This window comes from Mustela nivalis (assembly GCF_964662115.1).
Source record: "Mustela nivalis genome assembly, chromosome: 3".
NCBI lineage: Eukaryota > Metazoa > Chordata > Mammalia > Carnivora > Mustelidae > Mustela > Mustela nivalis.
Window position 1 is genome coordinate 80,329,443 of NC_139022.1, and position 13,796 is coordinate 80,343,238.

At 41.2% G+C, this 13,796-nt stretch overlaps 1 protein-coding gene across 1 annotated transcript in view; it reads left to right on the forward strand.

The window, feature by feature from the left end:
- ANKRD31 (ankyrin repeat domain 31) overlaps positions 1 to 505 on the forward strand; it is a 149,098-nt gene extending 148,593 nt beyond the window's left edge. The window contains 1 exon segment of the mRNA XM_082724937.1: positions 178 to 505. Coding sequence (XP_082581063.1) covers positions 178 to 323 — 146 coding nt within the window. The 3' untranslated portion in view covers positions 324 to 505.
- The last annotated feature ends 13,291 nt before the right edge of the window (positions 506 to 13,796 follow it).

The window sequence follows — 13,796 nt, forward strand, 5'->3', positions numbered from 1 at the left end:
TAAATAAAATAAAAAATTAAGTCTATTAAAAAAAGAAAAGAAAAATGGAGTAAATTATGACTGGTCCAAAATCTCTGTGTGCTCATAGATTTGACAAGGGTCTAGGATTTGTAATAAGTAAATTTAAATATTATTTTATAAAGACAGTTTTTAATTTGTTGGCACTTCTTTAAACAGGAACTTCCAGAGAGTCAATGCAAAGCATTCCACATTATCTACAAATAAATGAAGTACTATTAATCAGCGATCAAGAACTTCTCCCATGCCATATAATGGATCAGCATTGGAAGTTCTATGTGGAATGTGAAGAGCTAACATTCTAAAGCCTTGTTTTTGTAGTAACTTATTAGACATTTGTTCATTAACCCACATTCATATTTTATGGGCTGAACAGCCTATTTTAACACACCCTTCATGAGTTGCTACTTAAAATGTGTGTTTACCATTGTAAAAAAAGATATAACTTGAACTATTATAGTACGATTAATACCTTTTTGCTATTGAAATAAAGGCATTTTTGAATTAAACCATATTGATTCTCTGGCTTTGATTTTACGAACATAAATGTAAATCTAATCTTTCAATCAACACCTCTACCTTTGTATAAATAACAGTTGTTCCTTAAGGGAAGTAAGGATAAAAAAAGAGTGATAATTGGTCCGTAAAAGGCCCAAATAAAGTGAAGTGAATTTGATGTCCAAATAACCAAAATGTAAAATTATCAAAAGGTTTATTTTAAATTCCATAAAATTTAAATTTAGCATAAATAAAATTTAGCATAAATAAAACTGTAACTGATAAGTCATAGAACAAAAATGAATCAAATGTTGATTTGGGGGCTGATTATTTTAAAGGATACTTCACCTTTGACTTTTGGTACATTATCATCATGAAGATTCTCTCTTTTTTTTAAAGAAAGATATTTTTTGTAAAAGAAACTTGGTAAGTTTTCTTAAGGGTCTGTTTTCCTCCTTTGGTTGCCATCTTATTCTTCATGTGTCACCATCTCAGGCACCCGGAGAAGCTATTTAACTTCATGGCTTGAGTCCATCCTTTTTTTCTCATTTGGGTAAAGAAGTTAAGCTGCGATAAAAGTAACCCTCACAAGTGCTAGACTTTGGGATAAGATATATTGTTGTAAATTTTTATTTTTTCAGTGTTCCAAGATACTTTATATAGCACACCCAGTGCTCCATGCAATATGTGCCCTCCTTAATATTCACCACTAGGCTCACCCATCCCCTCTCCCCCCGCCCCCTCCCCACTAAAACCCTCAGTTTGTTTCTCAAAGTCCCCAGTCTCTCATGGTTCATCTTCCTCTCCGATTTCCCCAATTCACTTTTCCTTTCTTTCTCCTAATGTCCTCCATGTTATTCCTTATGTTCCACAAGTAAGTGAAACCATATGATAATTGACTTTGCTGCACTTACTTCACTCAGCATAATCTCCTGGCACAAAAAACAGACACAAAGACCAGTGGAACAGAGTAGAGAGCACAGATATGGACCCTCAACTCTATGGCCAGCTAATCTTCGACAAAGCAGGAAAAAAGATCCAATGGAAAAAAGACAGTCTCTTCAATAAATGGCGCTGGGAAAATTGGACAACTACATACAGGAAGAATGAAACTCAGCCATTCGCTTACACTATGCACAAAGATAAGCTCTCAATGGGTGAAAGACCTCAACATGATACAGGAATCCATTAAAATCCTAGAGGAGAACATAGGTAGTAACCTCTTCGACACTGACTGCAGCAACTTCTTTCAAGACACATCTCCAAAGGCAAAGGAAACAAAAGCAAAAATGAACTTTTGGGACTTCAAGATAAAAAAACTTCTGCACAGGGGCGCCTGGGTGGCTCAGTGGGTTGGAGCCTCTGCCTTTGGCTCGGGTCGTGGTCCCAGGGTTTTGGGATCGGGCCCCACGTCGGGCTCTCTGCTCGGCAGGGAGCATGCTTCCTCCTCTCTCTCTCTGCCTATCTCCTCTGCCTACTTGTAATCTGTCTGTCAAATAAATAAATAAATAAATCTTTAAAAAAAAAAAAAAAAAGCTTCTGCACAGCAAAGGAAGCAGTCAACAAAACAAAGTGGCAACCTACAGAATGGGAGAAGATATTTGCAAGTGACGCTACAGACAAAGGGCTGATATCCATGATCTATAAAGAACTCCTCAAACTCAACACACAAAAAACAGGTAATCAAGTCAAAAAATGGGCAGAAGACATGAACAGACACTTCTCCAAAGAAGACATACAAATGGCTAGTAGACACATGAAAAAATGTTCATCCTCATTAGCCATCAGGAAAATTCAAATCAAAACCACATTGAGATACCACCTTACACCAGTTAGAATGGCAAAGATTAACAAGACAGTAAACAACAAATGTTGGACAGGATGTGGAGAAAGGGGAACCCTCTTACACTGTTGGTGGGAATGCAAGTTTGTGCAGCCATTTTGGAAAACTGTAGAGATTTCTCACAGAATTAAAAATAGAGATACCCCATAACCCGGCAATTGCAGTACTGGGTATTTACCCCCAAAGATACAAATGTAGTGAAAAGAAGGGCCATCTGTACCCCAATGTTCATAGCAGCAATGGCCACAATCACCAAACTGTGGAAAGAGCCAAGATGCCCTTCAACAGACTAATGGATAAAGATGTGGTCTATATATACAATGGAATATTACTCAGCCATCAGAAAGGATGAATACCCATTTTTGTATTTTTTTATATTAAATATACAGAATCTGAAGTATCTTTGGAATATATAGGGAACTGGTTAACATTTGCCTGCGGGTAGAAAAATCATGGGGTTAGAGAGCTGAGAGGAAAGGGGGACTTTTAACTACATGTGCTCTTTGGCAAACTTTGAAGTTGATTATATGTGTGTGTTCTTACTGTTAAAAGTTTCAATTATCTGAAAAGAAAGCACCTGGAAAGGTTTCATATTACTAAAAGTGTAAAGATGTCAGATCATTTTTTATTCTTGTGAGAGTCCACTGAAAATGTTTAGGTTAGAATGCCCCTACAAGTTGTAATATTTGAGAACTGACAAGATTATTATGCCATCACTTTCTTAGACTTCCCTATTTTTCTAATTCTTGAATAATGTACATGAGGTGGTCTATTTGGCTTTTATTACTTAAGGAGATATTTAAAACATGACTCCTTTGCAAATATATGTTTTAGCATGGGAAGTCGTGTATATAAATGAAAAAAATGTACATTGTTAAACAGTGGTTAATGCAAGTCCTCACTGGGGTGCCTAGGTGGCTCAGCTGGTTAAGTGTCTGCCTTGAGCTCAGGTCATGATCCCAGGACACTGGGATCAAGCCCCACACTTCTCCCTCTCGCCCCTGCTTATGCTTCCTCTCTCTCAAATCTTTTTTTAAAAAATGTAGAAGTCCTGATTGTGTTAAATAAAAAATGTGCCTTTGAATGTGTGTATAATATATATAGTCATATAAATATGCATGTATTTATATCATGTATTCTATATATACTTGATGAGTCATGAAATGTGTACTTGTATATATGAACATGTGTGTGGGGTGGGGGTAGAGGTATGTTGAATAAAAAGTCTGGAATGCCACCAAGAAAATGATTTGCCATGCCTGCCCCAAGGAAGTTAAACTGGGAAGTGTGGAAGGATACTTCTGCGGTGTACTTTCAACTTAAGAAAACACATATTTCTTTTGAAACTTGAAAAATGTTTTTTAAAGAATAACTTAAAAAGGTATTTTGCTTAGTTATTACAATTTACAAAAGTCATATACTGTAAGTTTATAGTACAAGAGCTTGAAGATCTGAGTTTTCATGTTAATGATCAAATTCTTAAATTTCCTTAGCCAATTAAAAAATGTATACCCTAACTGGTAAGTTACAAAATATCCAGTGCCCTTGAGGCATGCTTGGTGTTGCCCAAACTAAACAACAAAAGGGTCTACTCCAACCAGGGCTAGAGTCCAGAGAGCTATGTCACACCATATAATCCCTGAAAGAAGACAACATTTTGGGTGTTTGCTAGATGTCTTGTCTTTTCTGGGTTGAAACCCTCTAACTTCTGGCCATAAGCCATATAGGGGACCTCCAATAATAGCTATAATCCAATCTCCTACCTGATACTTGTATCCTTTCTATAACCTTGAACACCCCTGGGATACTCCATACCCAACAGGGAAGCCTATTCCCTTTCAGACAGGTATTCCTGTGTTAGAAAGGTGGTACCACAATGTTCCAGGCTTCACAATCCTATTAGGATAAAAATACTTCTGTTGTGGCGCCTGGGTGGCTCAGTGGGTTAAAGCCTCTGCCTTCAGCTCAGGTCATGATCTCAGGGTCCTGGGATCGAGCCCCACATTGAGCTCTCTGCTCATCAGGGAGCCTGCTTCCCTTCCTCTCTCTGCCTGCCTCTGCCTACTTGTGATCTCTGTGTGTCAAATAAATAAATAAATAATCTTTTAAAAATAAAAAAATTAAAAAATACTCCTGTTCATGAGTTGAATTATTATGGCACAGACTTCCACTGGCCTGATTGCTGAGAAGGGCCAACCACACATCGTGTCCTTTTCTCCTCAATTTCTCTTTCATTTGTTTCCTTTCAACTTACCTCCCCGAGTTCAGTCATTTGTCAATGTGTACCTAGACTATATGCAACTGGAATTTTGCCCCATTTCAACCCAGTTCTTTATAAAACCTATGGCACGGTGTGCCAAATTATTCTTAAAGATCTTTTCCTTCCCTGCTGCTACAAGAGTAAAATCTAGGCCCAACATTCAAGACCCACTATTCTCTGGCCCTAAAATAACCTTCCAGCTTCATCTCCCAATCATCTCTAACTTTTGACTCACTCTTAAGAGGAAGTCATCCTTTAGCACCCCTGTTATAGTCCAAATTGTATCCCCTCAAAATTCATATGTCGAAGTCCTAATCCCTGAGACCTTAAAATGTGACTATATTTAGAAATAGTTCCTTTAAAGAGGTGGTTAAGTTAAAATACTTTAGGTCAGTAAGTTAAGTCCCAATATAATCTATTGTCCTTATATGAAGAAATTGGACACACCAAGGAATACCAGAGATGCACATGCACAAATAAACATCGTGTGAGGACACAGTGAGAAGGCAGCCATCTACACACCAAGGACGCAGAGCTCAGAATAAGACCCACACTGTCAACTCCTTAATCTTGGATCTCAACACTGCAGGACTATGAGAAATAACTTTCCATTGTTTAAGCCAACCAGTTTGGGGTATTCCTTTATGGCACTTCAAGCAGGTGAATACAATCCCTAATTCTCCCATACATTTGCTTATACTATCTAGAACATTCCTTCTCCTGCCCATTGATGTGTTCTTTATTCTTTGAGCCCTCTCCTCATATAGGAACTCATGTATTGCTGTCTCAGATCACCCCGATCCAAGCACTTAATATTTATTTACAGATTGGTACTACTAGTTTTCATAGCTTTTCTCCCCAAAGTAGCTGGGAAACTGAGCAAGATCAGGCTTAGAGTTTTATACTTTATTTCCTGTAAACTATCTCAAGCATACTAGATGCTCAAGAAATACCAACCAGTTAGGATGTTTCAGGCACAATAACAGAAAACCCCACTCCAAATGGCTTAAGCAATAAAGAAAACGTATTACTTCCTATAACAAGTCCAGATGTAGAAACTTCAGAGTTGGTTCATTCTTCAACTCAACATTGTAACTGTTGCTTCTATCTTGCTTCCAGCTCCCTTCACAATGCCAAGATGGCTCTACTGTTACAGGCAGGAGGACATACAGAAACAGCATCATTAGAAGAAAAGAAATATTTTCTTCCAATGCACATCTTTTCTGGACACCATCACCAACTCCTGGACATTGTGTATCATTGGCTAGAATTGTACCATCTGCCCATTTGTAAATCAGTCACTGGCCAGGGAAGTGGGGTTAACGGGCCGAGAGGAGTAAGTATATGCCCCCGAGCAGGGGAGTACTTAGCTAGCTGTACAGATTCCACACTCTGACAGTAAAAAAAAACAAAACAAACAAAAAAATCCCACAGAAACAAATAAATGTGGAAGGGGAGAGGTAGGGCTGAGAGCAATATTTATCGAGCACTTTATTTATGCCAGTCATTATTATAGTATTAACATTTAATTCCTCACCATATCCTATGAGGGAGGAGATCTTATCTGCATTTTACGAATGAGGGAACAGAGGTACAGGGTGAAGTAACTCGACCCAAAGTCACACAGCTACCCAGTGCTAAAGCGGGGATTCAAACCTGGTTGTCTGGCTTCAGAACTCATGCTATCAGGCGTCATCTGGTTCCTCTTTCTCAACCAAAAGTTTCTGCCTGGATATATATGTTAAATGATGCAAAGAGTGTTGACATCATCCTGAGTGATGATGACCCTATTGACTCCTTCCACCCACACACTCTGAGGGAGTCAGTGTTTGCTCACTTCGGTGAATGACAGGTAGTGTCAGGCCCAGACAGACAGAGGTGGAAAATGGAAGGCAGAAGTCTTACTGGATGAATCGTGATATGAACACATGGGTATCTGCTCTTAGGCTCTCTCTTTTTCAATCTAGGGTATTCCAGGTATAAAAATTGGTAAAGCAAATTCATCTGAGGTATTGCCCAAACTCAGTTTTCGTGGAGAACCATCCTGTTGTTTTTAAATGAAAGCATGTGCCCATACAACCTGGACTTCAAGTCCCTTCAGATGCTCAGTATGTGGAGAGGTAACAGCACCCTCCATGGATTTCTTTGGACTCCCTGTCCTATTTCCCCTCAGCTCATTTATGTTGAAGCCTATTTTACAGAAGGAAACTGGACACATATCACTCTTAAACAGGTTAAAGCCAAGAGCTATAGTAAGCTTCTGCTTGAACTCGATCATAAGGTTCTCCTGCCCCTAATTATTCTAGCACCTAAATAAGAGGAACGGAATTCGAGGCCATGTCAGATCAGCTTGTCTCAATCTTAACTTAAGCCCTGAATACAGGCTGCATGGTCAACCTTAAATTCCTTGGACATATTTGTAACTTCATATTCTTTCATTTAGGCTACTTTGGCAGGGGCTTTAAAGTAGAAACAGCAGATGAAAACATTTGAAGCTGTAATGTAAATAGTGGTATTTCTAAAAGTAAAAGCAGTTAACATTTCTGTTTTTAGATTTTCACAAGACACCTTAACATTCCATGATGTCTGACAGTTTGGCTGAGGTAAGAAGCTGGGTCGTATCCTTCAAAGCCAGAGGTGCGGAAGTGGTGAGGCAGGTCACCAGCTGGTGGGGGAGCCTCACTAATCACCCAACAGCTGCAGCCACACACAGCATATTTGTTCTCTGTTCATTTTGCCTACACATTAACTGTCCTGAGATGATTACACAGAGCAAAACAAAAATTATGTTTCTTTGTGTACAAATGGCTCAAAACCAAAAAATGCTGGTGTGGATATGGAGAGGTTTAAGAAAGTTTTGACACCTCTTTGCCAAAATGTGTGTGTGTGTGTATCTCTAGGATAAATAAAAGAGTAGATAGTCATATTTGGAAGAACCCAGCTCTGTGCCACAAATTATTTTATGTGTAGTCATGTGAGCCCAGAGAGCCCCTAACTCTCTCGAATTGTGGATGTCCTTTTTCTTTAGATCCAAGTGGAATGACTTGAGCTGCATAGTCAACATAAGGGCAGAGTCCACGACCACCCCATTTTATGTCCCCCTGCTCCTGTTTCTCTACATTTTCCCAAGAAGGGACCTATGTTCCCCACTCTACAGCATTTCTATGACACTCTGTCAGCCTCCTGATCAGCTTGGTCCTTGGACGTTGCTCTCAGCCACTAGAGCTCTCCCCACCTCACATACCCCTCTGCCTCATACTATTCTCACCCAGTTGTCCTTCCCCCAAAGCACCACCCACCCAGCTCTCCTATGAAGCCTGGTAAAGGGGAAGGAGTCCTAGCACAGCACAGCAGAGCACAAAACTGAATTACTGGACATGACCTCGGCCTAGGGAGCTTCTCCTTGATGACCTTCTCATCAGAGCCTGTCTCGATTGAAACAGTATAAGAGAGTGGACATGAGGGCAGGCAGTGGGCCAACATCCTGGCTCTACCACCCTCTAGTTACAGAACCTTGTGACCCTCTCTAGGGTTACAGAACCTTGTTACCCCTCCATCTCTGTAAATGGGGCTAGCAATGTGCCTCCCTCCCCAGATGTTTGTTAGGATTAAATGAGGTAGGCTCTGTAAAGCAGGCAGCAGCCACTGTGGCTGCTCAAAAAATGATAGCTGTTGTTATTATGAGGGGTAACTTACCCAGGCTCTCCTCCCTAAACCTCTAATAACAATCTTGCCACACCACACACACACACACACACACACACACACACTACACCCCTATACTTATTACTGCAGAATCTTTGAGAACAAGTCTGGGGATCACTAATTTCTTAAACTCCCCACGTGACTTTAATATGCAGTCACACTGAGAACCACTGCTCTAGACTCTGTCCACGTTGCCCCCTTCCCTCTCCTGGGCCACCTGTCATCTTTCTTTCTCTAGGCATTCAAGAGAAACTCAGTATTCTCCTATGCATTCTACCATTTTGTTAAAAGCACAGCATTTTTGCTTTCTATGACTCACCCTAATCACCTAGGCTATGCCCAGGGGGCCTTGGATTTCTCACCTTCCATATACTATAATTGTTTTCTGCTCTAGCCATGAAGTATATGAGATTTTATTCAGTTGTCGCTTTAGATAACATTTTTTTACAATAGCAAGAAGTTACTATAGTTGTCCCCAAATGGAGTTATTGTGTTAAGTTTCTGCACGTTTCTTCTAGACTAGGAGATCAAGGATTCCAGCTGCGTGACATAAGCTGGAAGCAAGAGGGGCACAACTCAGTAACATACTTGGAGTACTTACAAAATATTTCTACAAAATATTTTCAGCCTTGGGAATGCTTTAGAATCACCCGATGAATGTTAAAACCTGGCCCAAATCCAGGACCCACCCCCAAAGATTCTAATTTCATGGATCTGGAGTAGTGTCTGTGCTGTTAGGATTTTTTTCATCTCTCCCAGATGATTCCAGTGAGCAACCACTGATCTTTGGAAACTAATCTCGTCACTTCACTTTTTTCTCCCAACCACCACCAATCATTGCATTAATCCCGTGTTTCCCCAACTACCCCTTTAAAAGAATTAGTTGGGATGCTTCTTAAGAATACAGATTCCTGGGCCCCACTCGAAGCTTCCTGAATCAAAATGTCCACTAAGTCTTATCAGGCAAATGTGAGAAACACTGTTTCAATTCAAGTTGTCTTGGGCCATTTTCCATTGATTAATATGTACTTAATTTATTTAAAAAATATTTAATGAGCACCTAACATATGCCCAACATTGTTTTAGTTGTTATATAGCAAAAAAAAAAAAAAACCAAGACAATTCCATGTCCTTACGGATACTATGTCTAGGAGCAGAGTAAACAAGGCAACAACCCAATTTCTGATAGTGACGAATGTAATAAAGGCCCTGGAGAAAGATAAAGGGCTAGAAGGTGATATGAAGTTACTGTATGGCATTATTTTTAAAGGGGTGGCAAGCTAAGGCCTGGTTTGGAGGAATTGCATCGGAACAGTCAACCGAGTGATAAGAAATTGCTTAAGAATTCTATTGCAGTTGGGGCACCTGGGTGGCTCAGTGGGTTAAGCCTCTGCCTTCGGCTCAGGTCATGATCTCAGGGTCCTGGAATCGGGTCCCGCATCGGGCTCTCTGCTCAGCGGGGAGCCTGCTTCCTCCTCTCTCTCTCTCTCTCTGCCTACTTGTGATCTCTCTCTGTCAAATAAATAAATAAAATCTTAAAAAAAAAAAAAAGAATTCTATTGCAGCCCCGCTTATACCATTTTTAATCTTCTGAATTAGATGGACTTTTCTTCAAGGTCAGGGACCGTCTTCTGTATTTTTGTATTCTCCTATAGCAACCAGTATAGCACTTTGCACAAGCAAGAACTCAGTGAATCACACTAGACTCAAAAGCAGTTCATCCTTAAATATGCCTTTGAGGACAACCCGCAGAGGATACAGTAAGTTCCCTGCTTACTTAGTAAAGGAAAATCCAGGAAAACACATTCAATCATCAGATACTCAGTCCAAGGCTAGAATCTCTGCTTGCTTCCAGCTGTAGCCACAGTTACAGATTCTTATTAGAAAGTCCTTAAAATCTGCCAAGATCTGGTCCTCTGTGCATGACTCCGCACTGATGAGATCAGACACTAAGTTGTGATTATCAGTTTTTGCCAACTTATTTTGTGATATAATTTATGGTCTTTTGTATTCAACTTCTCACCCATGTCTCTGTGTGCCTTCGAGTTTCATTCAACCTCTATTTTTGTAAGATGATCAGCTGAGTTCTCAGAAGGCCACAGTATCCTATTATGTCTCTGAAGGCCAAAAGAGATTCTTTAATACAGTCAAAAATCACCAGAAGTTTTAGGGAAACCAATTCGGATGTCTGGGGGAGGTTTATCACAATTCCAGTTTGGAATTCACATGTCTTTGAGGAAGGCTTTTCATTTCTTACAGGATTACCATGTTCTTCAAATGCTTTCCTTGGGCCAGGAACAACACAACCAGTACTGGAAGGCTCTCACCCAGGGTGAAAGCTCACTTGGGGCAAGGAAATTCCTGAACAAGGACTATTGAGGCCAATGTGTTTCATAACAATTCTACAACTGATTTGCTGTTTGACTTGAGCAAGTTACTTGCACCTCTATTGAGCTCCAGAATCCTTGTAAGATATGCTGTCCTTTTCTCTATGGACACTCAGGATTGTCACAAAGACAAATGAAATTAATGAAAGGAAAGAGCACTATAAAGCATGTTCATTGCTATGGCATTACCACATACTATTATTATAGCCAAAGTAGTACACTTATACAGTAAGTGTTCACAACTGTTCAGTCTCTCATGTCTGCAATGAAATTTCAGAAGTAAGATTCTGCCTGGCACACATACTGCCCTTAGGGCTGTGCTTTTGATAAGCCTTCCTGATTCATCTTTGCTTTCCTTCAAGGACATGCTTAGATTACCCTCTGCTTGGAGTAAAGCCCTTTAGTGGTGTCCTCAGTGACTCTGCCCCCTTGGCTGAATTCTTGGGCACAGCTCTCATTTGGCCCATGAGATTGTCATTTGGCCCCAGTCAGTTGGCTCTTGACATCTCCTGTCTTGCTGCTAAACTACATTCTGGGTATAGAGACTCTATCTGTAGGTACAGTGTCTTACTCTGAGGAGAGGGCCTGTGATTTATACCTCTTTGCATTCTTAGCTCAAGCATTTTCATTAACAACGATTTTTAGAGATGCTACTGGGTTGAATAGTGTCTCCCCAAAATTCATGTCCACCCAGAAGCTGTGAACATGACCTTATTTGGAAATAGAGTCTTTGCAGATATAAAGGAGTTAGGATGAGGTCATACTGGATTAGGGTAGCCCTACATCCAACATCTGGTATCCTTAAAGAAGAGAGAAATTTGGACACAGAGGAGACCCAGACAAAGAATGCAGTGATGGAAGCAGAGGCTGGAGTGATGCTTCTGCAGGCCAAGGAATGCCAGGGAGGGCTAGCAACCACCCGAATCAAGGAAGAGGCAGAGAAGGATTCTTCCCTTGAGCTTTTAGAGGGAGTGTGGCCCTCTCAACCCCTTAATTTCAGGCTTCTAGCTCCAGAATTGTGAAAGACTACATTTCTGCTGTTTTAAGTCACCCAGTTTGTGGTCATTTGTTACGCAGCCCTGGGAGACGAATCCAGGAATGCTGAGCATTTTGTCAAAGGTAGGAGAGGCCTGCAGGCCAGAGTAAAAAAGACCATATCCAGCCTTGGATAGTTGGCTTTTAGAAGACCTGGGACACTGTTTTAAGGGAAGGGATTCATTGAAGGCAGTGAAAGCAGAAGATAGGAAAAGAGCTGGTATGGTCAGAATACAGAACAATCCAAAACAATGTTTACACATTTGATGTTAAAGGCATTTTCAAGGTCCCCTCATAGAAACAGTTTGCTTTTTTTTAAGATTTTATTTATTTAACACAGAGAGAGAGATCACAAGTAGGCAGAGAGGCAGGCAGAGAGAGGGTGGGGGAAGCAGGCTCCACGCTGAGCAGAGAGCCGGATGCAGGGCTCAATCCCAGGACCCTGAGACCAAGACCTGAGCCGAAGTCAGAGGCTTAACCCTCTGAGCCACCCAGGTGCTCCGAAACAGTTTGCTTTATGACAAAAAGATGGATCTGGGATTTGGAGACAGGGGAGCAAGTGAATGAAGAGATAACGGCTTATATGATATATTCAAAATAGGATCAACCCTATGTGAGTGTGGATTTCACAGCACTTGAGATCATTGGATGCTCCATGTGTGGTGTGAACTGGTGTGAGCTAGTGTGAGTTGGGGCTGATGTGTGCTGGTGGACCACTTGAATTCCAGGATGGAGGGCTCGGTTCCCTCCATTGTTCCCAACCTGGATACTTGGGACAGAACCCCCGGGTCTGAGTTCTGGCTATTCCACTTACTGGCAAGTTATCACACTTCACTTGCTTCCTTTCTCATGTGTAAAATCAGAATAGAAATGGCACCTCCCTCCTAACTCTGTGAGGATTGAAGGAGTCTACATAAGTTGCTTAGAATGGCACCCAAGATGAATGATAGAAGCCTCACTTGCTTTTCTCATCATCATCGTCATCCTGTGCAGATGAGGGAGAGCAGAAGGGTGAGTTAATTGACCTTAAAGACTATTGCAGGAAATGGAGGTCTCACTGAGGAAAAGGAGGTAAGTGCAAAGTAGGCATTTACTTGAAAATGTCTGCTTGAAAATACTCCCTCCCCTGGCACAGAGAATTTTTTAAAAGGCAGAGTTGTCTCCAAGTTTCTACTACTGTGGACAGACTCAGGATACTGGGAGTAAAGGATATGGCGTCCTATGCAGTGCTCCCATTTTGGGATTCATGGGGTTTGGGGCCTGGTCCTATCTGACTCTCCACCAACCAGCCAGGCATATAGCATGCCCTTAGTCAACATAGACGGACAGAGGAAGGAAGGAACAAACTTGCCGTGATTGACTTACCTTGTGCCCCTCCTGTTCTATAAAGCAGGGCCTAGGATCCTCTGGCCCTGAAACAAACAGGAGTGCTGCAGGAGACTTCCGGAAGTATGGCAATTGCCAGCACAGTTAGTAAAGTATCTGAAACAGGAAAACCGAAGAGACTCCATTTTTAGAAGGGTTCCATCTCTGCTGTTTTCCTGCTAGGTCCCATTTCCTGCATCTAAATAAACCAAAGAAGTATGTTCCCACTCCAACGGGGTAACAAGAAAGTCATTCTGAGCTTTGCACTAGGCCCTCAAACACCTGATAACATCTACCCAGATCCCAAACACTTTAGTTTTGAACAAACCTGAGAAGACGCTGGCATCAACGCCCTGTACCTTCCATGACTTATAAAATTAACACCTATTAATAACCTGTCACTCACCTTCCACTGGACCATATCCTGGATTACTGAAGGCAGGTACCCTGCACTCCTTTCCAACAGAAATCCCTAAACCCAAGCAACCACTAGATTTAGTCCCCTTTTGGAGTCTCCCAGACACACTCTCTCTGCTCTTCTCTGTACTCAGGTATTCAATAAACTCTGTTTTCGCTTCCTCCTGGCAAGCATTTGGTCTCCATCTTGCCTGTAGACTTGGCTGATCTGTAGGACCCCGGGTCACTCTTGAGTCCTCAGACTAGTCTGCCTGCATCACGCCCACAA